We start from the raw sequence: 26,404 nt of genomic DNA, 5'->3' as shown, positions 1-26,404 counted from the left end.
GGGGGGGGGGGGGGGGGGGGGGGGGGGGGGGGGGGGGGGGGAGCGGACAGTGCCTGGGGCTGGGATCTCCTTTGGTTCTAAGTGCCTCCTTGCTCCCAGCTTCGAGAGCTCTGCCCAGGAGTGAACAACCAGCCCTACCTCTGTGAGAGTGGTCACTGCTGCGGGGAGACGGGCTGCTGCACCTACTACTATGAGCTCTGGTGTGAGTCTCCAAGGGGGCTGTTCTTGGGTCCTTCTGCCCACCCTCCCTTGGGCCTCAAAATTCCAACCTTCATGGACCTTTCTCTGCCTGGGAGGTATCTAAGATCCTCCCTCCTCACCCCTTGCAGGGTTCTGGCTGCTCTGGACTGTCCTCATCCTCTTTAGCTGCTGTTGCGCCTTCCGTCACCGGCGAGCTAAACTCCGGCTGCAGCAACAGCAGCGCCAGCGGGAGATCAACCTGTTGGCCTACCACGGGGCATGCCATGGGGCTGGCCCTGGCCCTACCGGTTCACTGCTTGACCTTCGTGAGTGGCTTGAGGCTCTGGGCCCACTGGCAGTGGCCCCTCCCAACCCAGAACCCTGAATCATCCCCACATTCCCTTTCCAGACATTTCAAAGCACCCTTTCCCTAATAGGAAAGGTACCACTGCCCCACTGCTGGTTGCCCCACCAACCATGCCATCTTTCCTGCAGGCCTCCTCAGCGCCTTCAAACCCCCAGCCTATGAGGATGTGGTTCACCGGCCCGGCACACCGCCGCCTCCTTACACCGCAGCCTCAGGCTGCCCCTTGACTGCTTCCAGTGACCGCACCGGCCGCTCCTCTGCTTCTAGCTGCCCTGCCCACTGCGAGGGAACAAATGTGGAAGGTGTTGCCTCCCACGGGAGTGCGCCCCCTCATCAGGAGGGTGAGCCTGGGGCAGGGCTCAGCCCTGCCCCCACACCCCCTTCTTGCCGCTATCGCCGCCTGACTGGTGACTCAGGTATTGAGCTCTGCCCTTGTCCTGACTCCAGCGAGGGCGAGCCAGTCAAGGAGGCTAGGGCTAGTGCCACCCCACCAGATCTGGAGGGCCCTTATGTGCTGCCCCTCGATCCTATACCCCAGGTCTCTCCTGTGGGGCTAGCTTCCACTGAAGGGGACATCCCATAAACAGTTTTGGGAGGGTGGGTGGATTCCTTGCCCACCAGAAACAGCCCGGGGCTCATATCCTCGAGTTCTCCTTCGCCTCTCCCTGCCGCCTCGAATCTGCCTGAAAGGGGTGGAGTCCTGAGGAGAGCGGCAGTGTTTGGGGGACTGTGCTAGCTGTACCCCCAAAAAACATACACAGGAGCCTTTGATCTCATTAAAGAGATGTGAACCAGCTGCTTGTGAATTTGGGTGGACCAGTGCTCAACTTGCTGCATTGCACTTGACCTACTGGATTTGGAGGGGATATGTAACGGCCACTTTTCCCACCCTCCTCTGAAGAATAGTAGGCAGCCCTCAGGTCTGGACTGAGCTAAGACCTCTTGGTGAGGCAGAGCTGGCAAAAGCAATAGAGCTTGGCATGGTTTTCCAATTTATTTAGAAAAATAGACTCTGAATTCACATTCACCCCAGGGCTATGTGGGATGACAGTAAGGAGACACCTGAGATGAGCTGAAGAGGGTTTGAAGCACTAGTATCTGAGGGATGGGGGCAGAAACTAGAGACCTTGTCCTTCTATTCCAGAGTGGGGGCCTGGCACCCCTCTCAGCCTCCCTCTTCAGTAGTCTTCAGCCATGGCCAGTAGGACAAGGCTGGTCCAGCCTTGGAAAGGGCGGCAGCCCATGCCCCGCCCATCCCGGTCACTATACTGCTCCCAAAGGAAACCCGTGGCCTGATACTGCCGCCACACATTGCCCACCACATTGGCACGGAGCTCACTGTGGAGCTTGGCAGCCCGGGCCTGATGGGGACCCTCCAGATGACCATAGTGGTAGAGAGCCCCTAAGGCTAGGTAGTTGACATTGAGCCACACGGCACCCCGCCAGTAGGGAGGATCATGCTCTGAATTGCGCTGGCCATAAAAGGGGCTGGAGGCTGCAAGGGAGCGCAAACCAAAGGGGCTCCAGAGATGGCGGCTGTCAGCTAGGACATCCAGCAGGGGCCCAAGGCGGGAGGAGTTGGGGTCCAGCAGCCGCAGCAGCATGGGAAAAAGACTGACATAGCCCAAGGCATCCACGTACTGTAAACGAGGGTGGGGCCGGCCCACCACCCGCACCAGCCCCTGAGGGGGCCGAGGCTTCAGCTGCACTGCTCTTGTGTGGTTTCCAAAGTCTGCAAAGACTCCTAGCTCTGGGGCCCAGTGCAGCTCATCCAGGCTCTCTTCTGCCTCCAGTGATGCAGCCAGTGGGCCCAGCTCCGCAGCTGCCTCCGCCTCTCCTAGCTGCTCTGCCAACCGTACCAGCACACGGGCACCCAGTGCCACCCAGCACCGCAGGTCCAGGTGCCGCTCGCTGGCTGAAGGATGCGAAGCCCGGGGATAGTCATCCAGCCCCGAAGGCAGTGTCTTAGGGTTCAATAGGGTTGGCAAGGCAGGGTCCCGGCCCCGCCAGCGATAAGACAGTGGCACTGGCCCTGCCTGACTCTTATAGAGCCAGGAGAACCAGGCACGCAGGCGGGGGAAGGCCCTGTGGAGGAAGGCAAAGTCAGCAGGGTCACCACTCTCTAGCATGTGGGCTATAGGCAAAAGCAGGGTTGGGGGATTGGCATGCGCTGCCCTTTGCACCAGGAATTCTGGGGGCACCCGGGCTCGGGCCTCATCCCCCAGCACCTGCTCCCGTCCAATCCAGCCATCAGCATTGAGCAGCCCCAGCCAGTGACCTAGGACCTCCCGCGTAATGCGGGGATCCCACCGCTGGACCACCAGCTGGTGAAAGCCTTCATCCCAAAGGAAGCCTCGTGGGAAGAATGACCGGGAGGGCACTGCCGTGAAAAGAGGGACAGGTGGAAAGAGGGCTGGGTCCACCTTCTGCTCAGACCCCTCAACCCCCATGTCTGCCAACACCAGACCCTGTCCATAGAAGTAGCCAATCCCACCAAGGAGGCCACTGAGGGCAGCCTGACCCAAAGCCTGCTCCTCAGGGCTCAGGCCCTTCCCCTTCAGTTGAAAAGTCTTCTCAAAGTGCTCTCTAAAGGTGTCAGCATGGCTCTCCAGGGCTCGGGTCAGCAGGCTGCCGGCCAGCTGCTCCCAGGGTTGGCTTCCTCTTGCCCGGGCACTGCCCGATTCAAACACCAACTCCACGGAAAAGGGGACTTTCAGTGTCACCTGTTGTATCAAGAATTGCCCTTGTCCCTGCCCTTGCCCACTTGAGCCTTTGTCCTCCCACTTCAGAGATCCTGGCAAGCCGAGGTAGCGTTCAGGGGAAGCCCCTGGTGGCCGGTGCTGAAACCAGCTATTTAGGCGACTCTTCACCATCTCTGTCAGCAAGGGAAGTCCTGGGTTGGAGGACCAGAAGACATTGTAGCTTGAAGAGAAGAAGATATGGAGAAAATTACTCAGGAGAATACGGTAAGGATTATAAAGAGAAATAAGATGAGATCAGCAGTCAGAATGGAAGGGTCTTGGCAATGCAGGGGACATGGAGCCTGGTGAGAAGGGAAAAAAATGGTGGAAAGAGGGTAGAGTGGGGGAGATTGAAATCAGGCTAAGTCCACATCCATACCACCCCTACCAGCACCCCCACCTTCTCTCTTCCCCTAGTTACCTGCTGTACTTAGGGGCAGTGTCCCCTGGATTGGTTGGTGCCATAAGTGTAAAACGGAAGTCACCAAGTTCACTGGAGTGCCCACTGATGAATTTCAATTGCCCCTTGGCCCCAACCTCTGGCACTAGGACTTCCTTGCCGTCTGTCACCACATAGAAGAACAGGGACACCAAAGGGAGGGTAGAGGTACCTGAAGTCTGGATGACCAAGGAGGACAGAAAAACATAGCATTAGATTAGCAGTACCTCCTGAAAATTCAGCTTTACTGAAAGGGGCACCATGCAGGAGCAACATGGTAAACATACATCTACAGTGTTGAGGGTCAGTGAGGATAAGCACCCAGTGAGATGAGGTATAAAGCTTTGCACAGGGTTCTCTGGGAAATAATAGAATGCTTTTGTGTCATGTACTATACTAAGAATGCTACACATCATTTTCTTTCATTCGTACAATTCTATGAGTTAAGTGCTATTTGCATCTCCATTTTGCAAAAAGGAAACCATGGCTTATGGATAGTAAATAGAGATGGTCATACAGACAAATGTTTAAGGCAGGCAGCCAGACTCAGAGCCCCTGCTGTTAACTGCCACATCACACTGCATTTGCTGGCAGCAAAGAAAGGGTGAAGGGAGTCTGGGCTGGGGGAAGGGTGTCCTGAGGCCCTGACCTGAGGTTCTACAGTCACTCTCCAGCTCCAGTCCCCTCCGTGCTGACCCCCAGGCCTCTTGACGAACTCAGTGGTGAGCCTTAAGGCCCCATCCTGGATGTGTTGCCGCCCGAAGGAGAGACCGTCGTGGAACTCCCAGCCATAGGGACCCACGCCGTCCCCCTGCTCACACGTGTGCCTGAGCTTAGGGGTCCCTGGGGTGGCGCCTTGCTGTGCCCACATCAGTCCTGGGGGTAGAATGGCCATGTAAGTCAAAGAGAGAGCAGGGGACCTGTCCCTCTGGGTCTCCAAGAATTTCAGGGTCATCCCTCCTCATAACTCTCCTGAACCACACCCCTCCCCACTCTTGATCTGGCGTGAAGCTGGGGCTCCCAGATTAAGAGTCCGCCTGTCTACCCGCCCGTCCCGAGGCCCAGTTACCGGTGAGGAGGGGCTTCGGGCTGCGGGTCTTCATGCCGAAGTAGACGTGAGGGCGGTAGGTGCCCCAGAAGAGATCCGGGGCCACGGCGGGGCTGGAAGAGTCGGGAGGCAGTGCCGGGGGCGCGGAGTGCAGTGTGACCGCCCGCCGCGCACGGTGCCACGCCAGCAGCCAGCAACCTGACAGGCCCAGGGCCAGAGACAGGACCACGACGCCCAGAGCCGCTCTCCAGGCAGAACCACGGGCCTCGCCGCCCCGTCGTGCGGGGCCACCCCGAACCGCCCTTTCAGTTGTCCGCGGTCCGTCTGCCGGCGCTCCGCGGCGCCGCCGCTCGCCCCGAGCCATCCTAGAAGGGAGGTCGGCGTTGCGGGAGCTCGGAGAGGCGGCAATGGAACCCGGGTCCTGCTTTGTCTCCCCGGCTTGCGCGCGGCGCACCGGCAGCCACAGATCTGTCAGCCGAACCTGCCGGCCCGCGCCTCCCGCTCCGCTTCCGCCTCCTGCCGGAAGCCCCGCCCCGCCACGTCCGATTAAGTCTCCGAGTCCCGAACCGCCGCCACCGGCGTGGCAAAGGGCTGGTTGTCTCCAGGGTTAACGTTTCTTTGGCCATCTCACGGATTTCACAAGCTAGTAGAGAAAAGTAATCTCACATTGGCTTTTTTGTTTTTCAAATGACTATATAAAGAACCTGAAACGCCATGCCGAGTGTTTTACATGTAACCGCCCCAATCAAGTGGCTGAAAACTGGCCTAGAAAGTTAAAGTAACTTGGCCCTGGCCACAGAGCCAGGAAATGGCTAGCTTGGAGCCCAAGTGTATCTGAAACAGACTGGATCACTTTGCCCACACCCACGCCTTCTTTCCTAGTTAAGTGGAGTGTGCCAGAGTGGACCCAAGAGGAAGCCTGAGATCTGTTCCAACAGTGTCTTTAAGCGACCCTCTGACAGTTTAGGACTCCTTATCTAGATGAACCCTAAAAGGACCGTAACGGTGGTGCATGCACTTTAAAGAATGCATTTTACCCCCTCTTTTCTACAACCCAGGAAGCACAGAAGCTTAGGGGAAGGATCAATTATATCCAGGTCAGAGAAGGCTATAGGAAGTGGCATCTGCACCTCAGGTGGACCTAGGAGAGTTGACATTACAATTAATGGTGGTTCAGAAAAGCAACTTGGATTCAGTTACTTGTTTCTCACAAACAGCCTGGCATAAAAGGTATTTTCATAAAGTACAAGTCCCTATCATCCTTTAAAAAACCCTACTCAACACCATGATGCTACTCTAGCTATTATCACACCTCCCATCCAAACTCATTATATAAAGTTAACACTGTATGTTGCATGTTCACTTTCTATTTTGCTATAACCTGGTATCTGACCACCGCCCCCCCCCCGCCCGACTAGACTTTTTGCTTTTTCAACAATCACCTTCTGACCAATCCCAATGGTCACTCCTGTCTTTATCTTTCTTGCTACCATTGCATCTAGTTCATATCTCTATTGTAGCACTCATTACTTACCTGGGTTTCATTATTCATCTTTGTATGCCAGTACTAATCAAAGTTACAGGCACAAGGTAGATAGTAAATATTTGTAAATTCAAGACATGTTTATTGCACACTATGTATCAGGCACTATGTAAAGTGCAGGGGACACAGAGAAAACAGCCCCAACCTCAAGTTCACAGTGCCAGCATTCAATCTATGTTTACAGCAATGTCTGAACCATCCCCATATTTACAGATGAGGAGAGTAGTAAAATCTGGCCAGAGATAACAGCCAGTTAACCATCAAGCTGAGGAACTACAATCTAGGCGGGCAGTGTCCTTTCGGCTATAGCATAAGGCCTTAGACAACACTTATGCTCATGGTAATGTTCTAGGCGCTTTACAGATACCAACTCATTTAATCCTCTCAACAGTCCTAGGAGATAGGTACTATTATCCCCATTTTACTAGTGAGGAAACAGGCACTGAGACTAATTTTTCCACAGTCACAGAGCTACTTAGGGACCATGTTAGGATTTCAACCCCAGGAATTCTGGCTCTTTACTACACCATACTCCCTCCTGGTAGGTTGTTTTTTGGTAGTTTCTTTTTTAAAGGGGGAGGGGGGAAAAACCAGCTCTTGAAGATCGCACCCTTTTAAGCAGAGCAGCAGTGTACTAACGCTGTAGCAAAGTCATGGAAAATGTATTTGGCAAAGGACACAAGCAGCCAGTGTCAAGAGATCCTTGATTGCCTAGCTAAGCATTCTGAAGTTCTCTAAACCTGTAGCCATCAACCATTTTTCCTACAATCCGAGGTAAGAATAATTCTACACTGCAACCAAGTACATGCAGATACACACATATATACATACTTTCTATTTTATATATGTATATTTATGATTATAGGCTGAACAATTTCTTAAAAGAATACTTCCCATTCCTGTGCCATGCACTCTGATACTTTTTGTTCTATTTTACTTTTTTTTTTAAAGGTTGATTTATCCCCCTAAATTGATTTCATGATCCACACCCAGTATGAAAAACATGTTAGGCACAGTGTGAAGCAAGTAGTAGCAAGACATAAAAACAGTGATGTGCTTTGAAAAATAAAGTTAGCAGCAAAAATGATCAGAAAAAAAGGAGACTGGGTGGAGAATACAATGATACAGTTAAATGAATGGGAATGGAGAAAACATTTCAGAAGCTTTTGTTTAAGACAGAATATTCTGAACTTACTGACTGGATATGCAGGGAAAGGGAGAGGGCAGAACCAGAGATAATGCTATGGTTTCCAGCCCCAGTGGCTGAGCAGATGAGTGCCCTTAAAAGGAATGGGGAAGTCAGGGGAAGAGGCAAGTATATGTGTATGTAAGATTATCAATTCTATTTTGGACAAAGAGTGTTGTGGAATTTGGAGGAAATCAGTAGTATGTAACCTGACTTTAGCAGAGTAGTTGAGATTAGAGCCAAAGAGAAATGCAGGATTTAACCCTCTGTTATGACAGAGGATGAAATGCCCCAGAAATAGAGAAAAAAGTGAAGGATGAGAGCAGTACACTTTTATGATTAAAAGGAAAAAGACCCAAGAGGAAGAGAAGTTCCACAAGGGAGTGAATTAAAAGTGGCAGATGCTACTGAGATGGAAAGATGAGGACCGAGAAAAACAGCACTGGATTTGGCTGATGACTAAGAGGTACCTTGAGTGAGTGATGGGAGAAGCCAAATTCAAAAGGGTTAAGCACGGGCCGATGGTAAGAAAGTGAAATAAATTCAAGTTTGTCCAGACCCCTATCTGATCGTGTCTCGTTCCAGAAACGTTGGTTTATCAGTAATCACGGGACTCTCTCTCTCTTTTTTTTGGCGCTCCGTGTCTCTTCAGACGGTGATTCGAGTGATGAAGTCTCTCAAGCTCTTCTTAGGTAGGTATCCTAACAATCCCAAGCTAAAATCTGATTGTTGGGCTTTTCTGCGCTGTCAGCGCCCGGTACCAGCGCCGGGCTTATCCCCGCTTCCCGCTGTAGCCCTGGCCTGGATGTGGGAGGCAAAGGCTGTGAACATCTCTTGAGCAGTGAGGTGAGCGCCGCGCATAACCAGGCGATGCCCGTCTCCTGGGGAAGAAACAAACGAGTCAGGCACCGGGAGGGCGGCGGGGCCGGGACTGAGGGCGCGCGTGGGCTGCCTGACACCCCTCCCGCCCGCCTCCCCACCGGAGCCCACCGAACAGCACGTCCACGCAGGGCTCGGAGCCGTCGTGCCTCACGTCCGCAATCACCGAGCAGTTTAGGTTAGTGGAACGGACCTTCTCGCTGCTCACCGCCTGGAGGAAGGTCCTGCCGAGGAAAAACTGCTTGAGCGCCCGGCCGAGGGGGGTAGACCCCCGGCGGGAGGTAGACGCGGCCCCTTCCCGTCCCCACTCCTTCCGCCTCGTACCTCGTTGACTCCACATTCTTCTCGAAGGGGCAGAATTGAACCCGAACCTGCTTCACAGATCGGAGGCCGAGCCGAGCTAAGGACGCCGCCATGGTGACCTCCGCCCCGGAAGGCCTAGTGCGGCCGGAAGTGCCCTCTACCGCAACGCTCCCCTTCCTGCCCTCGGCTGCTACGGGTGCAGCTCTCCGACCCTCCGACTCCCGCGCCGGCGTTCCGTGGTGCTTGCCCCCGACCCCGACCGCCGCCCCGGGCTCCCCAGCCCGAGAGGAGGAGGAAGGCCAGCAGGGAGGGAGGTAGTTTCCACACAGGGTATGGAGGGCCCCAAAGTAAGCAGTCAGTAAACACCTATCATTAATAGTCCTCTTGTACCGCGGTGAAGCCGATAAATATTGCAAAAGCCGTTGCGCCTGGCTCCGATAACACGTCCGTCTTCTGCAGCCTTTACGCCTTCCGTACGCTGTACGCGGCTGTGCCAGATCTAGGTTAACACCATCTTAAGCACCGGTCCCTTCGGTGAGGACACGACCATGGCAGGGATTATACAGCTACCAGGGGGTAAACCCTACTCTGGTAACTGAAGATTAAACATGTTGAACTCTGAGTAACCACAGTTTAAACGTGAAGGTCCTTTAGCCCAGTATTCTTAAGTGACTGAAGATAGTTACGAGACAGCGAGTATAGGGTAATACAACCCTCGGGACTGATCCAAGTGTAGAAATGCCTATTCCACCTCTGTGGTTCCCAAGGAACTAACTTAGTGTTTAGCCTGGCTCCCGGGACTTAAAAGTGGCATCCTAGTCTCTCTGCTTTCTATTGGTTTTTCTCTTTCCCTTTCCTCTGGGATCCAACCCTATGGCCCTTCTCGCAGCGCCTAGCCCTGAGAGGTCTTCACTGTTGGGGAACTAGGCCTGAGCCTCCCTTGGATGCTGACCTCCAGGTTCCAGGCTGTGGTTTGGCTCTTTACTCTGGATTGCAGGCACTGGATTGATCTTGGATTCCTCGCTTATAAGTCCAGGCTCTATGTAGCTTGTGGTTCTCAGGTCACCTTTCTTCTAAGTTCCCAAATGTAGGCTTCTTTAATATGCAGTTCTAAATGTCTGGGCTTTTCCAGCCAGAGATGGGGAGCTCTGACTTTCTGGCTCCTGGTCCCAGGCTCCTCAGGATTCAGGACTGATCCCCAGGCAGGAAAGAAAAGGCAAGTGCCAACGGGGGCGCTGGTGCTGCCTCAGGGCAAGCCAGGCCTGCTGATTTCCCACCAGGTAAGCCTCTGGGCTAGGCCCCCCTCCCCACAGTGTGCTTAGCAGCTGAGCTGTCTGGGCTGGGGGTGCTCCAGGCCGAAGAGGGGGCTCCAAGCTTTCCAGGCTGTTGAGGCTGCTGCTGGATAGTTCCATGGACTGGACCTCATTGCAGGTACCTAGGAAGGCAGGAGTGGAAGACAGGCAGTGGGCAGGAGGAGGGGGTTTGACCACTACTGACAACCACACGAGGTCACTGATGAGGATAGGAGGTAGGGCACATAAAGTAGCAAGGGGCAGGGCAAAGAGAGCCTAGAGTTGGGGAAGAGTGACTCACAGCAACAGGGAGCCCTCCTCTGGACCTCAGGCTTGGGCAGGGGCTGCTGGAATAGACACAGCAGGGCCCCATCCAGCCTCTGGAAGATATTGAGGGTGAGCAGAGTCTGGCGAAGTTCAGGGGACAGGCCCCACTGCTCCTCCTCCAGCAACTGCCGGACCACTCCAAAGTCTTGTCTGAGCTGCAGCGCCCCCTGCAGGCTGAATGAAGGCCAAGGTACAATGTGGCCACCGGTCTCTACTGCCTCTCGAACTGCTCTGCCCCACCCATCCCCTCCCCGTTTCCAGTTCCGTTCAGCCCTCTGCCACTGCTTCCTTTTCTCCCCACCTGAACCGGATCCCATGCGCGAGGATGTGGTCAAGCCAGGCACCCAGGATGGCTGTCACTGCCTGGCCAAGGGCAGGGGCCTGGGCTTGGGGTGGCAATCCCTGCAATCCTTGCAACACAGGCTCCAGTACAGTGCGAACCACCAACCCAGCATACTCACTAGGAATGCTGGGCAGTTCTAGAGTGAGAGAAGAGAAAGGACAGGATATGAGGCTATGGAGATCTGCTGAGCCCCTAGCAGTGTTTGGGGGAAGATGATAGGATTTGCAGAGGCATAGAAGGCGAGGACAAGGATGGAGACAGAGGAGTGGTGCTAGGATTTGGAAGGGTCAGGAGACTGTTATCCCCTGGGAACTGTGGGAGGGGACGCTGGGAAGAGGAGTTACCAGGAGAGAGACGATGCCGCCAGTACCGACCCCGTGGCATGTGGAGTTCGAAGCCCTGTGTGGCTTGTTTATGACATTCTTGAAAAAAGAGACTTAGTGACTCTTCAGGCAGGAGCTGTGGACATATGGAGAAAGTAAAAGGGGCTTATCTGTTAGGGACTTGCCAAGTTATGATGCTCTTCTAAATCTGAGGTGTTTAACCTGGCTTCCATAAAGCCCTAGAACAGAATTGTGTGCATAATTCTATGGGCTTGGGCGGTTTTGAGGAGAAATGCCCTAGCTTTTATTGGGTTTTCCTAAAGGCCTGGACCCCAAAAAGATTACAGACAATTGCCATAGGATTACCCTGCTCTCCTCAGCTTGGTTCAGTGTCTAGAAATCCTCCAGGATAATTTTACTCTCTAGGAATATCAACAGGAAAAAAAGAGGGAGACACCCTCACCACTACGAATGTTCCAAAGCAAATGCTAGAGAGAGGGGTCTGCATGATCTACAGACAAGCAGAGGCTGAAGAAAGGGGGAATTGTATGATCTACATCCGTGAAAGGAAGGCAGGAACTATATGCAGACCAGGAGCAACAACTAACTTTCTGAGATTCAGGAACTTTGGAATGTCCTTACACTGAATATTTTTTACATCCTACCTCCATTTCCCCAGAGTAAACTATAAAGCAAGAAAAGGCCCATGTGCTGGTTTGGTTTCTGTGCATTGACAGGTTATCTTTTTGGAATGGGAGAGCAAAAAAGAGGGGGGTTCTCTACAGCCCATCTTGGAGAGGAACCCCAAGAAATGGGTAATGTGGTGGCAGCTCTGTAAAGACAAGGTGACTGAATGCCTGTTAGCCTGAGGAGAGGAAGGGGTCTGGGGGCTGGACGGGGGGAAGTGGAGCCCAAGCGGCTCCTGGTACATATCTATCCTGAAAACAGCCTATCCTAAATCCAAATTCTTCCTCTCTTCTCCTGAAAACCAAAACTCCCTCTTATTTATGCCAAGGAAATGACCCTTTTGTCAACTGACATTTGTTAGGAATCTCCCTGCACTCAATACTCTGAGGACACACAAGGTCACACTATGAAATAGTCTTTCTGTCTGGGATGTCACAGTCCAGCTGGGGAGAGAACTTACAACGTCTGATTCTTCTTTCCCATCCCAGGGCCATATGCAGTGGATGCCCAGAGCAAATACCCAACAGTGCAATCACCAGGCAGAGGAACAAGGCATGCAGAGTCCTTCCCACAATGGTTAGTTCACATGGTAAGCACACTGTCCCTATCCCTGTTCTCACAACTACCAAGAGCCAGACCCTTCTCTTATATCTCCTCACCTCCCAACCTGACCACTATAGCTGGATCAGACTCTATCACGGTCTCCACTCCCCTCCTGCTCTTCCCATGGCTTTCCATCATTCATGAGACAAAGCCCAAATTCTGTGGGCTGGTGTTCAGTGCCCTCCACAATTTTATGCCAACCTGCTTTCTCCTCCACAGCCCCCCATCCAACCTTGGACAAAAGTGTGTGTGTGCATGCGTGTATGTGTGTGCATGCGTGTGTATGTGTGTGCGTGCATGTGTGTGTATGCGTGTGTGTGTGTGCAGGGAGTTTCTGCTTTGGTCAGGTCATCTCCGCACTACTCCCTCAAGGAACTATGAACTTCCCACCTCCAGTAACCCCTGCCACTCATCTGAGGCTGCCTAGCCACCAGCTCAAGCCACAGACCCTGTATGGAGCCTCTCTAATGACATGCCTGCCGTGGCCTTCCTTCCTCAGAGTTTCCATGGCCATCACTGTCCAACATCCTCATGAGGAACCTGCTCTGGGGTAGGTTGAGTTGAAGGAGGCAGTAATAAATTGAGGTGGAACAGGCAGATGCCGATGGTAGATTAGGGCTACACTGCGTGTGTTGCCGGGTGGGTGGGGGGAGGCGCAGCGCATAGCACCAAAGCACTGTGGGTAAGCAGGAGTGCAGAGAGCAAAGGAGCAGTGGGACAAAGCCTGAACTCTACAGCCTTGCCCCTGTTCAGGGCAGAGGAGAAACTTGGGCAGGAAGAGAAAACAAAAAAACAGAAACATCTTCCAGAGTAGGAACAGATACTGTGCAAAATGGGGAAAAATTAAAATAGAAGTATAATAATTTTACTCATAAGTTTAGAATAAAATAAAATATTAGAAGACAGACAAGAGTGGATGAAGGCTATCACTGTGGAACAGGAAGCAGAGGTGGGGTGGGGGCAATTAAAGTGCTATGTTTTTCATTAGAAGCCTTCTAATATAATATCCTATTTCACATTTAAACTATGGACATGTATTTAATGAAAATGTAAATGATATATGTAGAAAAGAGGACAAACATCGTCTCAAAGCTAGTAAGTAAAAGGAGGGGCCCTTGGGTGGTTCAGTGGTTAAGTGGCTGACTTTTGCTCAGGTCATGATCTTGGGTCCTGGGATCCAGGCCCCCCACCCCCACCTCTGTGCGCTCAGCAAGGAGTCTGCCTGTCCCTCTCCCTCTGCCCCTCCTTCTGCTCGTGCTCTCTCTCTCTAATAAATAAATAAAAGCTTTTTTTTAAAAAAAAAGCTAGTAGGTAAAAGGAAAGAGTCAATCATTTATCTTGCTTTTTCTCTATAAAATATACTTCAAAGTAACCAAGTAATTAATGAGGGCAAACTTTATAGGAGTGAGTCAACTAATAAATGAAGAAGATATGATAGAATTGGAATATCACCACTTTGCACCCCCTAATGAAATAATGGACCTAGGCAGTGATCATCAGTGGCTATTAACATCACAAAATGAGAGCCTGACATATAGGTGAAACAAAATTGACCATGAGTTGATAATTGTTAAAGCCTCAGTGGTAGGAATATGGGGGTCCATTATACTCTTCTCTCTAATTTTGTATATGTTTGAAGTTTTCCGTAACAAGCTAAGGAAAGAGAGAACAAAAAATGAACAGAGCAAGAAAAAATAAATTCAGCAGAGACTCCAAGGAGATTCCAAGTCACTGGAATGTTCCACAACTACCACCACCACCACCACCACCACCACCCCAACCCCCAAACTGGGCACAGAACTGACTCTTAAAGTGCCACTGTCAGGGCCCCTGCTCTTCTCACCTGGATCTGTGCAGTTAGCTTCTGGATCTCCAGGCCCAGCTGCTGCTCCACTTCCAGGGCCAAACTTTCCTCTGAGGCCAGTCTAGACAGAGCTGCTGCCTCATGCAATAGAGGCTTTTGCAGAAACTGGAAGTGAGATTTGAGCCCAGCCCAGACTGCTCCCCTTCCCACTCGCTAGCTACTCACAGGTAAGTTCTTCTGGATCAGGACCAGGAAGGAACCTGGGGCCCACGCTGCCAGATGCTGCTGAGTTTGGCCCAAAAACCAGACCAAGGTGGTCTGCAGGGTACAGAGCCCCAGAGCAAGTGGTGCAGGACCTGGGGAGAGGAGGATGGAGTATCTGAGGGGTCACAAAACCCCTCTGGGAGGGGGCAGGCTTCAGAACAGAGTAAAAGAATAAAGGGGACATATTCAATTGTTCTGTTCCTCCATCCCCAGCACCTTGTCTCACCTGGAGGCTGACAGAGGAGTAGCCCTGACCTGGGTTCTCGAAGGGCATCCAAGAGAGGAGGGAAGAGCTGTTGCAAAAGTTCAGTGGTATGAGAGGATGAGGGAAGGCCGCTCTGATCTTCACCAGCAGATCCCAAGGCCTGGCAGAAACCTGAGGATGAGGGATAGGGTTTGATGAGGAAGGGGCAATCTGGGGCTGTTTCACTCCCAATGCCCCTTCCTTCTCACCTTGGTCCCAGCTCCAGATAAGAGACTGATGAAATAGGTTGCGACACAAAGAAGCCAACTCCTTCTCACACTCCTGAGGCAGGGATGCTAGTGGGAGAAATGGCTCTGGAGCCTGAAAAGAAGGCCTCTCTTTTCCAGAACCACTGCCCACTCAATGATGGGGGAAGAGGGGAGGCTTCCACCAAGACTCAAGACTTGAGTGGAAAACAAGACTGGCCTTGAAAGCCCAGATGCCATAGCCTGTCCGGTGGGGAGGGGGGTTAGAGGGGTGGGAGTAAGCGGTGGGGGTGGTAGTGTTCATTCTAAAGGGCCTGCTTTTGCAGTCTGGCTGGCAGGGGAGTGACGTGGCTAGGGAGGAGAAAGAGATCCCAGTCTTCCCAAATGCCCACCCAGGCCCATCACTCACCCTGACCCAGTGCCTGACTCAGCTGTTGTGCCGCTGCCTTGCGGTCCCTCCAGGGTCCTAGACTTAGGTCCAGACTCTGAGCACAAGCTGCCCACAGCAGGGTCCAGTACCGGCTCCACAGGGCTCCAGCCCCTTCAAGCCCCAGTCCACTGCTAGCTGAATCCGCCACGCCCCCCAGCAGCCCCAGCAGCCCGCGCAGCAGCTCCCGCTCCTCTTGGCACCGACTGCGGAGCTGATCCCGCAAGCCCGATCCCTTGAGCGCCTCATCTAGCTGACCAGCCACCTGGCAACCCCGCTCCCTTGTCAGGAGGCGGAGCACACGGGCCGGCGGGAAAGGGCGCGCTGCCCCGGGGACATGGCTCAAGGCTTTTCCCTGCAGCTGGTGGTAGGCGGGAAGCGCCAGCAGCACGTCGGCAAGTTGGGAGGACAAGCCGGGGCTGGCCGGCTCGCGACTCAGAGCCCGAAGCTGCATCTCGATGGCAGCATCCAGGCGCTGGGCGGCCAGTCCGACGGGGCGCGCCAGGAGGAGCCGTACGGGAGTCTCCCGTAGGCCGATTCGCAGGACAGCCCCTCGGGAAGGGTGCGGTAGCAGGTCGCGGCAGAGCGGAGGCAAGGGGCCGGGGCCGGGGACCTGCGCGCTGGGACTCAGGACCCTCAGGAGGCGCACGGCCGCCTGTAGGTGCCGGGCGCAGTCCCGGGCATGGAGGAGCTGCTGTCGCTCGCGATGCAGCCGCAGCAACACCGCCCGGAGACGCTGCAGCGCGGGAGGGATCGGGCGGCCGGCTGCCGGCTCCCGCCACGAATCCGCGGCGCCTTCCTCTTGGTGCTCTCCTGCGTCCACCGGCGCCGCCCACCACGGCCGCCCTCCCCGAGCTCCGCGGGGCCGCGGGTCCAGGCAGGGGATGCTCCCGGCAACCGGCAGCCACGGCCAGCCACGAAAGTCCCCGCGAGGAGTCCCCGCCTGCCTTCTCTCCCACTGCTCCTCCACAGCGCCTCCGGGTTGCGCCGTCAACGGCGGCACGGCAGCGAGCGGAGGCAGAAGGCCACCGGAGCGAGACGCCTGGGCCATGGGGCGCCGTGTCCGGAACGAACCTAACGATTCCCACCTCCCCGCACTGCCCAACGCCCGCTGCCGCCGGGACTCCGCCCAGTCCCAAGAGCCGTCATCTCTAGCCCGGGAGCCGCTGGGACCGTCGTGGACTCTCTCGCGCTCCGTAATCGGAGGCTTCTGCCCCTAACAAAGATGGCGGCCTACTCTGTCCTACTCCGCCCCCCGGCGGTATCTAATGCCAGACCTTCTTTCACTTTCGGGTCACTCTTGATGGGAGATGGCGCCGATTCCGAAGACAGTGGGGCGGATAAAGCTAAGTAAGCCGGTGTGACAAGACGGGAAGGGGGTCCAGGAGGGGAGGGACAGCCCCACTTGGGTCTACCTGTTTTCAGTAGGGTCTTGTGCTTCACGCGGTGGGCGGAAGGCTCCGGCCCATCCATCCCGAGCCTCTTCACGCGCCACCGCCTTCCTTTACTATAGACTGTCCTCTGCGACCTGGCTGCCCGCTGGGGGTCGCTGCTGTCCCCAAACTCTGCCAGGAATTCGGTCCTGAGGACTACGGCACCGAGGTAAAAGGACTCCGAGCTCCCCCTTGCCCTGTTTATTTTGGTCACGCCTCTTTCCAGCCAGCTGTGCTGAGCCCCGCCACAGCCGGGCGCCCACTGGGCTCCGAGCGCTCCGTGAAGGCGTGGCCTCGGGCTCGGGCTTGGAGGAGCGCTTGGCAGATGGAGGGTGGTGGAAGTGGGCAGGATTGGGCGGACGAGGGTCTCTGAGTTGAGAATTGGGGAGTGGGTGGGAGTTCCTTAGGGTAAGATCTTACGAACAGAGGGAAGAGTGCGAGCAAAGACACCAAGGCAAGGAAGAGTTTAGAGAACCTCACTGAAGTGAGACCTGAGTGGTGTAAGAAATGAAGTGGGGAAAAGGCAGCAAGTAGCATGAAATGCTTTGTCTGGCACAAGGGCTTGGATGTCCTCAAGTAGGTGATAGGGTTATTGAGGGAGGGACAGCATCAGATTTGGGAGCACTTGAGAAGCAGTGTTTCCAGCTGCTTCCTGGGTATCTCCAAAACCTCAAACTCAGCAAGTCCATCAGTTAATTCATCTACTTTGCAAGTTGGCTGCTTTTCCTCTAACAGTTTTGGCTGATAATGCAAACTGACATCTCGTTACTTAATGCAGAAATCTGAGAATCATTGTATATAATCCTCCCTTTCCTTTATCTCACACATTTAGTCAGTCACTAAAATCCACTTTGGAAATGTCTCTTGACTCAAGCCCATCATTTCCTTTCCTGCTCCTGCTGCCACTGCCTTAGTTTAAGAATTCATTCTTTCTGTCATAGGGGCCTCCTAACTAAACATTCCACCCCTAGAATCATCTCCTTCCCCAGTACTGTTTCCCTTGAGTGCTTCACTCCCCAGATCAGGCCCACTCCCATCACTGACAAGATGAAGTCCAAACTCACTGGGTCACACAGGGTTCTTCAGACCCAGCTCCTGGCTGCATCTCTAATAAAATAGTCTCCTCACCAATCTCTGTGCCTTTGCTCATTCAACACACTGAGCACCACCAATGTACCAGGCACTGTGTTAGGTACTGGGAAGACAGCAGTAAACCAAACACAAAAACCTTTTAGTCAATGAATTAGAAGCATCTAGTGGAGGCGGCCAGTCAACAAATAAACAATATAGTATGCCAAATATGAAAAATGCAAGGAAAAGTAAAACAAGAAGGATGGGAAGTGCTAAATGAAGTTGAGTTTCTCTTTTTAAAGGGAGTAGTCAGGGCCTCCTGGGAAAGGTTTAAGCAGGGATCTGAAGGGGTGAGCCATTCACTGGGGAAAGAGCATTCCAGGGAGAGGAAGTAACAAGGACAAAAGCCCTGAGATAGGAGCACACTTGGTGTGTTGTAGGAACTTTAGAGGAGACCACTGATCACTGTAGCTAGAGGTGGGGCCAGAGGGTAGGAGATGATTCATGGAGGACTGGGGAGCAGATCGTGTTTGGCCATGTGGTGAATTAAGAGAGTAGCATAGACTGTGCTTTGGGGAGAATTAGAAGGTCAAAGTAATTCCTTTTTTGTTTGTTTTTAGAAATGGCTAGACTGGGGGACGCCTGGGTGGCTCAGTCAGTTAAGTGTCTGCCTTTGGCTCAGATCATGATCCCAGGGTCCTGGGATTGAGCCCCGTATCGGGCTCCCTGCTGAGGGAGCCTGCTTCTCTCTCTCCCTCTGCCTTTCCCCCAGCTTGTGCTCTCTCTCTCTCTCTCCCCCTCAAATAAATAAAGTTAAATCTTTAAAAAAAAAAAAAAAAGAAGAAGAAGAAAGAAAGAAATGGCTAGACTGGGCCAGTTAGGAAGCTGAATTAAACCCACGAGGAAATTGAATTTGAGTGTAAGACTTGATGACTGCACAAAGCAGTGTCCATGAAGATGCTGTTGAGTCAGGACTATCTCCTGAAGGATACCTGCCTCTAAAACTGTTTAGAAAGTTGACTATACTTCCGTGATCTGAAGTCCTTCCTATGTGTTAGTTTAGCCCTCTGGAGTTTCATGTGGCTTCTAAGTTTCTCAGTCGTGGGCCACCAGCTAGTCAGGTGTGTGCTCTGTTTAGGCCTGAATAGGCCACACAGGGACGAGATGACTCCTGTCCTCCTCCAAAGCTGACACTAACTGAGGAAATGATTCTCCTAAGAACCACAGAATGTAACAGGCGAAGCCTTGAAGAGTCTTGTCTCATTTTGTAAATGATGAAGCCAAGGTTCAGGGAGGTTAAATGACTTGTCCAAAATCAAACAGCCAGACAGTGGCAAAGCCAGAACTAAGATGCAAGCAGCAAAGTGTTCTTTCCAGTTCCATGCTTCTCGCCAATTGAGAGAGCAGTACAAAGCAGTGGATAATAAGGTTCTAAACTGTACAGCACAGACTGTATGAGTACAGCTTGGTTGAATGAGGGCAGAGATCATTGGAGATGAAGAGGTTTGAGGGAAGATGGAATTTGAACTGGACCTTGAAGATGAGACAAGGTGTGGTGAGAAGCTCCGAGCCAGGAGGGCTTTGGGGGCAGCTGGAGGGAAGATCCCAACACCAGAAGGAACCTGATAACTGAGGGACAACAGCAGCCAAGCAGGAGCAAATTACAGGGGAAGATTAGGAGGGTCAGCCAGGGAGCTTTTTGGAAGGCTCCAAATCCTAGGCTGAGGAGCTAAACTCATTCCTGCCTATGGGCCTGGCAGTGGGGGATTACTGGAAGTTTCTGAGTAGGGAAGTAACTGCTGAGAGGTTGGTTTTGGGGAAAACATATGACATGCAGGGGAGAGGCCAGCCAGGAACTACTGCGCTCATTTAGGCGTGAGGTAGCTCCAGAGTAGGTTCTATAGGGTTGCCCATATTCAAGGATATGACAGGGGGCCTAGCTGGAAGAGCAGGTAAGAAGTCTCTTTCTGAGTCTCAGTGTAGCCAACCTAGTGGCAGGTCAAGGGGAGGAGATCTTATATGATGAAGAAGGCTGGGCTGAGGGCCACACAGAACCCTTGGGAGCAAGAGAGTAGTGAAGGAGTTGATATACCAGGAAAACCAGAGAAGCGTGTCTTCAGGCGCTGAGTGGGGAGAGGTCAGCCAGCAAGGTTCTCCAGGCTGGGGGGCTGGTTTGCGGTCGCCATGGTGGAGGGGTCAACCCAGCCAGGCCCCTCGTTCTCTCCTAGAGCTGCCCCCAACACCAGCCTCCCCTCCCCTCCCCCTCCCAGGACATAGTGGATTTTCTCCGACGGCTTGTGGAGAGTGATCCCCGGGGCCTGCACCGGATCCACATGGACGGGAGCAGCGGGCGGCTACAGCTGTGGCACCATGGTGGGGCGTGCAGGGGCCGGGCCCAGGGATCGAGGCTGGTACCCTGGGGGGGCTGGCCCTCAGATGCTCCTCTCTCTCATGTACCTTTTTTCTTTCCCTTCTCCCTATCCCTCCTGACAGATTACCTCCTGGAACATTTCTGTGATGAGGGGAAAACGCCTGGACAGAGTGACATGGCCAAGGGGGTCGAGGGACTGGGTACCTACTGTGGTCTCCGAAAGTCCTTCCTATATCCTCCCCAAGGGTCAGAGCCCTGCCCTCCTAGCCCCCCCGCCTCTGCCCCTGCCTCTGCCTCTGCCCCTGGTGGTTCAGACAGCCTACTTCAGGTGGCCATGCCCCAGAAGCTCCTGTTGACCGAAGAGGTGAGACTGTCAGCAAGGGGCTTCACCTCTCCCAGTGCTCTTCCGGATGCCACATTCCCTCATCTGTCCCCTAATTAGGACCTTTCAGTGTCCTTCCATCCTGCTGGCCTCCCTTTGGCTTTCTTAGTCGCTCTCTCTCTTTTCCTGTCACCTGCCTTTCCTTCTCCAGGAAGCCAATCAGCTGGCTGAGGAGCTGGTGGCTGAAGAGGAGCGCATGAAACAGAAAGCAGAGAAGAAACGACTCAAGAAGAAGGTAGCTAGAGGGCAGGAGGAGTGGGAACCCAGAGGGATTTGGGAGAGGGAAAGAGGGACACGTTGTGAGGACAGGAGAGAACTCAAGGTGGCCCATAGTGGATCCTCTTGCGAGAGGGCCCAGGGGCTCAGAAGCCTGGAGGTGAGGGTCTTGTGGAAGCCATACGGCGTGGTGGTTCTGGAGTCACACTATACCGCCTGGGTTGGAGTCTGCCTCTTTCTTACTGGGAGACCTCTGCCTGGTGACTCTCCTGTCTGCTTTTTCAGCTGTAACACAAGGATAACAACAAAACCTACCTCATGGACCTGCAGAGATTAAATGAGATAGTGTATGCAAAGCTCTTAACCCAGTACACAACCTATAGTCTCTACTGTTCACGTAAAGAATTGGCTTCAAGATACAAGTTGTGTGTGTGTGTGTGTGTGTGTGTCTGCGTGTTTACATATAGTGTTCAAAACACATCATCAGCATCATCGTCTCTATTATTTGCAGCGTCAAAAGGATCGCAAGCGACAGGAGCGCTTGGAGCAGGAGGGTGGGGAGCCCAAGGTGAGTGTCTGCAGGCAGGTCTGAAGAACACTAGGTGCAAGGAGGGTGGGAGCTGAGAAGGCAGGCAGCTCAGGGTGATCCCCATCTGCCTTCCCTCCAGGTCAAGGCCACCCCGAATGGGGATGGGAGCCCCCCATCCAGCCCCGGGAACTCTCCTCAGGGACGGTGTGGTGAGGAAGAGGTGAGAGTCCCCTTCCTTCTCTTCTTGGTCTCGGCCCACCCCACCCCCACCCCCGCCTTCCCTTCCCCCTACTCCAGGACATACTTCATCCCCACCCTCTCCTAACTTTCCTTTCTGCTCACAGGACTCACTGGATCTATCTAGCACTTTCGTGTCTCTGGCTTTGCGCAAGGTTGGGGATTGGCCTCCCAATGCCCGCAGAGAGAAGGGACTGAGCCAGGAGCCTCGAGGCAAAAGCCAGAGCCCCCAAGAGAAGATGGGCCAGGAGGAAGCGAGCTCTCCAATAGAAGGGAGCCCCAGGCAGAGTCCTAAGGCAGAGGTGAGGTGACCAGTAGAAGGAGTTCTGTGGCTCTAGGATTAAGAGACCTGGGGTCCGGCTCCATCACTGGCACCCTGACCCTGGGTAGTTCCTTCTGCAGGAAGGCAGGGCTGATACCCTCTGGCAGAACTGTCATAAGAATTACGTAAGTTGGGTGATGCTGACTGCAATATTCATTGTCTGAATAAAGGAGAAGGATTTGGGGAAGCTGAGGCCTGAGTCCTACTTGACTTTGCTCCCTGTCCCTAGGCATCTCCGGGACTGCTGGAAGCTGCCTTACACCAGAGCCGGGAGCTGGCAAGTGAGATTCTCTCTCTCTCTCTCTCTCCTTCCTCACCCTGCCGTCCCGGGGATAGCCCCATCTGAACCCTCCCACCTTCTTTCCTCCTCAGCGTTGGGTACCAGCTTTGCCCAGAATGGTTTCTACCACAAGGCTGTGGTTCTGTTCACCCAGGCCTTGAAGCTCAACCCCCGGGATCATCGGTGAGTGGGGGCTTGGCCACTGTGCTGGGAGGCCAGGGCAAGGCAAAGCATTGAGGATCCAGACTTTCGGCCACTTTGTCTTTATCAGGTTATTTGGAAACCGCTCTTTCTGCCACGAGCGGCTGGGTCAGCCCATGTGGGCCCTGGCCGATGCCCAGGTGGCCCTTACCCTGCGACCTGGCTGGCCCCGGGGTCTTTTCCGCCTGGGCAAGGCCCTGATGGGACTGCAGGTAAGGGGTCCGAGATTGGAAGCGTAGGCGGAATTTGAGTTGCATGAGGCAGGGATTGCGTCTATGCTGGCATCTTCTGGTAGAGCTCCTAGTACCAGTGCCACGGTGTCAGTGGTACTGGGAGCTGAGGCCAGTTTGAGGGAGGGGGCAGCTTTGATTTCCCTCACCCCTTTGATACCTAAACTTTCCTCTTTCTAATCCCTCTGGGACTGAAGCGTTTTGAGGAGGCAGCTGCTGTGTTCCAGGAGACGCTGAGAGGCGGCTCCCAGCCTGATGCAGCCCGGGAGCTCCACTCCTGCCTTCTGCACCTCGCTCTGGTAAGGGAACCAGGCCCACTGGCGTGCTGGGAGGGGCCAGCAGGAGAACTGGCTGGGATTTCCACAGCAAGTGCTGCTCCCTTCTGCCTCGGGCGGGCAGTTGGCGCAGGAATGGGTGGGATGGGAGCTTGGGCTGTGCTGCTAAAAAGGAGTAACGGGTGCCCCTCTCTCTCCCTTCTCAGCAAGATCGGAGAGGAGGAATCAGGGAGCCACATCTGTCAACTGGGTTCCCGCAGCCATTTTCCCAATCTGGGCTGGGCCCCTCAAGCCTCCTGTCTGTCAGGCACCCTCCAAGCACTGCTCCAAGAGCCGCTGGCCTTCTGTCTCCACCCCTGCATCATCCCCCTTGTCACCTGAGCCACTCCAACTCACCCCTCCCCCAGACACGGAGCAGAAGACCCCACCCTCTCCAACTCCTGGGCGCCTCAAATGGCCCTGGTATCCTGGGACTTCGGCCCCAGCATCTACCTCAGGCCAGATGATGGAGGACCTTTCCCTCACAGGACAAGGCCATGTGTGCATCCCCCATTTCCTTGCATACCTTGAGACCTTGTAGTCTAAAGCCATAATTAAAGAAACCCCTGGTGGCCATTCCTCTTGCCCCAGAGACCTGATGACAGAAAGGAGCCCCATGTCCACTTTGATTCTGAAGCAGATGGCTTCCTCTGGGGGCAGTAAAGAAAAATAAAATCCACCAAGGCTACAGAGGGAACTGTACAGAAGTTCAGGTTTTCAGACTAAAACAGACCCAGAAGGGAGCATATAGGGCTTGCTCTCTTTTTTGGCTCTGGGGGACTCATTCACCAGCAGAACTCTATGCTCAGGAACAGGTTCAGGTGATGAATGAGGCCTGAGTCCCACCCTTCATCTTGATAGATGCTCACATCTTCCTAAGCCCAGCCCTCACCTTGTTTCTTCTAGCCCCAGCCCCTCCTGCCTTGTTTCCTGTCATTTGGTGCACATTCTGACTTCTCCTTTGCCCGGTGGTCTCACCTCCTCCAACTGCTAGAAGAGTCACGGGGGTTGACATTTGGGAAGTCCCTTACCAGCATCTGCCTGGAGGTGGCAGGGTTTGCGCATCTCCACATGCCCCCCCTGCTGGCTCTCCTGCTGATGGGACCTCAGCAGGTGCCTAGGGTGCTGCTCCCACGGCCGTGCTCCTTCCCCGCTCCAGCACTGGGTGTTGTAATGAGCATTTCCTCATGTCAGTTTACTCAGTATTTCCACCAAGGGTCACTGCCCCCAAAGAAGGCTGTCATTCCCTACTTGCCGCGCAAGAATCATGATCTTGTGGTTTCTCCTCTAAGATCCTGGCAGCTGCGCCTGGCTGCTTCCTCCCTAGCCCTGCCTGGGACTCTCAGCTCACTGAAATGTGGATCTACAGGGGACTCTTGGTCTCTCAGAATGCCTTGCCCATTCATCAGGACAAATGATTCTTGCCGCCCTATGGTCTTGCTCAACACCATTCACACCTGTATAGGAGATGTTGAAAAACCTCCTTTATATAGGGTTTTCCCAAATTCTTTTTGTTTACGGAGTAGGCTCCTTAAATACCGTATAGCAGAATGAAGTCTGCCATCATGAGTTGAGTCACCTTGGGCAGGTCTCTCAACATCTGTGCCTCAGGTCCCTCATTTGTAAAATGGGAGCAATCCCTACCTCACAGGGCTGTTGTGAGGACTGAAAGTCAGAGTGTGAGAAAATACCAAGTGCCTGGTACATAAAGTGTGCTAAATAAACTGGTTTTTATCTGCAACGGTCCTACATATTCATGATTCCCCCACAGTGGAAAGAAGTGACTATGAGTGAATTGTTGCTTATGTCACAAAATACAGAGCTCTGGGTCTGTGGTTCTCCAAGTGTAGTCCCTAGACCAGCAGCAACCTAGGAATTTCCTGCAAATGCACATTCTCAGGCCCCACCCTAGACCTTCTAAATCAGAAAGTACAACAGTGGGGCCCTGCAATTTGCGTTTCATTTAAGCCCTCCGGGTGATCCTAATGCCCACCCACTTGTTCTACGACCTGGCAGAGGATACACTATCTAGAGGCCATTTTGGTGGGAGAGGCTTGAGTTTTGTTCATCAAAGGTTTGATTATGGGAGGTAGAAGCACCGGACAGGAATTTGGGAGGCCTCAAGTGGAGGGAGATTATGGCTCAGAGCCAATTACCTTGACTAAATCGTACCTTCTTAACAAGAATTACTTGCTCTGGAAGTTCTTTGCTCATGCCTAGTTGGGGAGAGGTGGTTGTGTTTGTTTGAGGGGTGATTATATTATGATGATTCCATAAGAGTCCTGTTCATGTGGTCTTGTTCTAGGCAGCAGGGAGGTACTTCTCTAGGGTTCCTCAAAGAATGGGCACCCGCCACCACTGTGTGGTATCTTTGCTTTGAAGCTGAGCCGGCTCCTTGCTTTTCAAGCCTCTCAAAGAAATGTCCCCTCCCCAGTATCCCTTGACTTATCCTGGACTTCTCTGAGTCCTGGACTATCTCTGAGAGCCACAGGACTCCTGACACCTTGTCCCCATTTTGCCCCACACTCACACTGCTAACTGGGGTTCCAACCCAGCAGCCAGAGTTCTGAGTCCCTAGGGTTGGAAAGCACGGTGACCAACCTGGGACTGGGATTTCCTGGAGTGTGGGACTTTTCGTGCTGAAGCTGGGAAGGTGGGAAAGTCCTAGGATGAGTCAGTCACTCTAAAGGTTCCAGAGAGGCAGCCTTAGGAAGGGGATGAAAGGAATAAGGAGGGGCCCTGAGCCAGAATCAGGGTGTGTGTGTGTGTTGTCTATGTGTATTGAAAGGGCAACACAGGTGCAAAGAATACTTTTTGTACACAATGGCTGACAAATTCTTAGCTCTACAACAGTAGTCATTATTTCTTCCCATGATGCCATTTTTCTTCCAGTTGCCCAGGTTTGTGAGGTTGTCACTGATGGAAGCAATCTTTGGTCACTGGGATAATCACACAGATTCCTTTCGTTACAGCCTCCCCCACCCCCCAAGTCTGGCCCTGAATTCCCTCGGCTCTTACCTTCTGCAGTGACCAGAGATAACATTCCTACCTCAGGCCCCCGCCAGTTCCCAGTCTACCCTACACTTGCAGCCAGATGAGCCTGCTCGAACACTGCTGTCATGCCTCTCCTCTCTAAAACCTCCATGGACCATGCTCTATCTACAGTACAATGCCTAAATTCCTACCTTTAGCCCTTTCTCCTCTGCTTTCTTCGTAAACCGTTTTCTTCTTTCAGTTAGGCCCAGTCACAGTTACAGGGACAGAACCTGTAGTGGCCGAAAGCATGAGCCCCTGAGTCAGACAAGAAGCAGGTTAGTGCCAGCCCCACCACTTACAAGCTTCAGGACATGACCCACACTTCTTGGGCTGTGATTCAGTCTCTTTACACTTAAAATGAAATTAAAATCTCATTATCTCCTGGGATTACTGTGAAGATTAATCCATGCAAATCACTTAAATTGTGCTCAATAAGGGGTAGCTATTGTCTAAGAGCACAAGGTTCCCTTCTGCCTCCCAGCCTTGTTCACTCTCCCTGGAAGAGCCTCTCCTGGAACCTCCACCTGCAACTGAGGCCCTAGCTGACTCCCCTTGATTCCTGGAAGGGTCACTCTC

At 53.4% G+C, this 26,404-nt stretch overlaps 5 protein-coding genes across 13 annotated transcripts in view; 2 read left to right on the top strand and 3 right to left on the bottom strand.

Annotated features, from left to right (window-relative positions):
• Positions 1-1,353, top strand: part of WBP1 (WW domain binding protein 1) — a 2,560-nt gene extending 1,207 nt beyond the window's left edge. For 3 of the 5 annotated variants that reach the window (XM_021699157.1, XM_021699155.2, XM_021699154.1), the window contains 3 exons: positions 100-202; positions 330-506; positions 676-1,353. In XM_021699157.1, coding sequence (XP_021554832.1) covers positions 100-202; positions 330-506; positions 676-1,130 — 735 coding nt within the window. In that variant the 3' untranslated portion in view covers positions 1,131-1,353. The remainder of the gene's footprint in view (positions 1-99; positions 203-329; positions 507-675) is intronic. The other 2 variants (XM_021699156.1, XM_044918727.1) reach the window with 2 other exon arrangements.
• Positions 1,354-1,516: 163 nt separating this feature from the next.
• MOGS (mannosyl-oligosaccharide glucosidase) lies at positions 1,517-5,286 on the bottom strand. Its single transcript, XM_021699159.2, has 4 exons — positions 4,797-5,286; positions 4,377-4,603; positions 3,710-3,906; positions 1,517-3,469 (listed from the first exon to the last, which is right to left on the bottom strand). The coding sequence occupies exons 1-4, from the start codon at positions 5,137-5,139 to the stop codon at positions 1,726-1,728; spliced, it is 2,511 nt and encodes an 836-aa protein (XP_021554834.1). The 5' UTR covers positions 5,140-5,286; the 3' UTR covers positions 1,517-1,725.
• Positions 5,287-6,403: 1,117 nt separating this feature from the next.
• On the bottom strand, positions 6,404-8,916 carry MRPL53 (mitochondrial ribosomal protein L53). Its single transcript, XM_021699158.2, has 3 exons — positions 8,708-8,916; positions 8,495-8,607; positions 6,404-8,385 (listed from the first exon to the last, which is right to left on the bottom strand). The coding sequence occupies exons 1-3, from the start codon at positions 8,797-8,799 to the stop codon at positions 8,252-8,254; spliced, it is 339 nt and encodes a 112-aa protein (XP_021554833.1). The 5' UTR covers positions 8,800-8,916; the 3' UTR covers positions 6,404-8,251.
• Positions 8,917-9,795: 879 nt separating this feature from the next.
• Positions 9,796-16,257, bottom strand: CCDC142 (coiled-coil domain containing 142). Its single transcript, XM_021699216.1, has 9 exons — positions 15,189-16,257; positions 14,783-14,869; positions 14,556-14,705; positions 14,291-14,421; positions 14,105-14,218; positions 10,993-11,107; positions 10,607-10,784; positions 10,280-10,479; positions 9,796-10,121 (listed from the first exon to the last, which is right to left on the bottom strand). Exons 1-9 carry the CDS (start codon positions 16,255-16,257, stop codon positions 9,865-9,867), a joined length of 2,301 nt encoding a protein of 766 aa, XP_021554891.1. The 3' UTR covers positions 9,796-9,864.
• Positions 16,258-16,498: 241 nt separating this feature from the next.
• Positions 16,499-24,527, top strand: TTC31 (tetratricopeptide repeat domain 31). 5 transcript variants are annotated; one of them, XM_044918509.1, is made up of 13 exons: positions 16,499-16,556; positions 16,720-16,808; positions 19,981-20,083; positions 20,204-20,445; positions 20,615-20,698; positions 21,191-21,253; positions 21,354-21,428; positions 21,553-21,741; positions 21,997-22,048; positions 22,140-22,230; positions 22,319-22,460; positions 22,676-22,777; positions 22,960-24,527. In XM_044918509.1, the coding sequence occupies exons 1-13, from the start codon at positions 16,517-16,519 to the stop codon at positions 23,257-23,259; spliced, it is 1,572 nt and encodes a 523-aa protein (XP_044774444.1). In that variant the 5' UTR covers positions 16,499-16,516; the 3' UTR covers positions 23,260-24,527. The 5 variants fall into 5 exon arrangements, with proteins under 5 accessions (XP_044774444.1, XP_044774443.1, XP_021554784.1 ...); XM_044918508.1 differs by having other exon boundaries at positions 21,553-21,747; XM_021699109.1 differs by having other exon boundaries at positions 19,981-20,445; positions 21,191-21,247; positions 21,348-21,428; positions 21,553-21,747.
• The last annotated feature ends 1,877 nt before the right edge of the window (positions 24,528-26,404 follow it).

Source organism: Neomonachus schauinslandi, chromosome 10, assembly GCF_002201575.2.
Source record: "Neomonachus schauinslandi chromosome 10, ASM220157v2, whole genome shotgun sequence".
Taxonomy (NCBI): domain Eukaryota; kingdom Metazoa; phylum Chordata; class Mammalia; order Carnivora; family Phocidae; genus Neomonachus; species Neomonachus schauinslandi.
The sequence above is the reverse complement of the archived record's forward strand: the minus strand, read 5'-3'. Positions and strand labels throughout refer to the sequence as shown.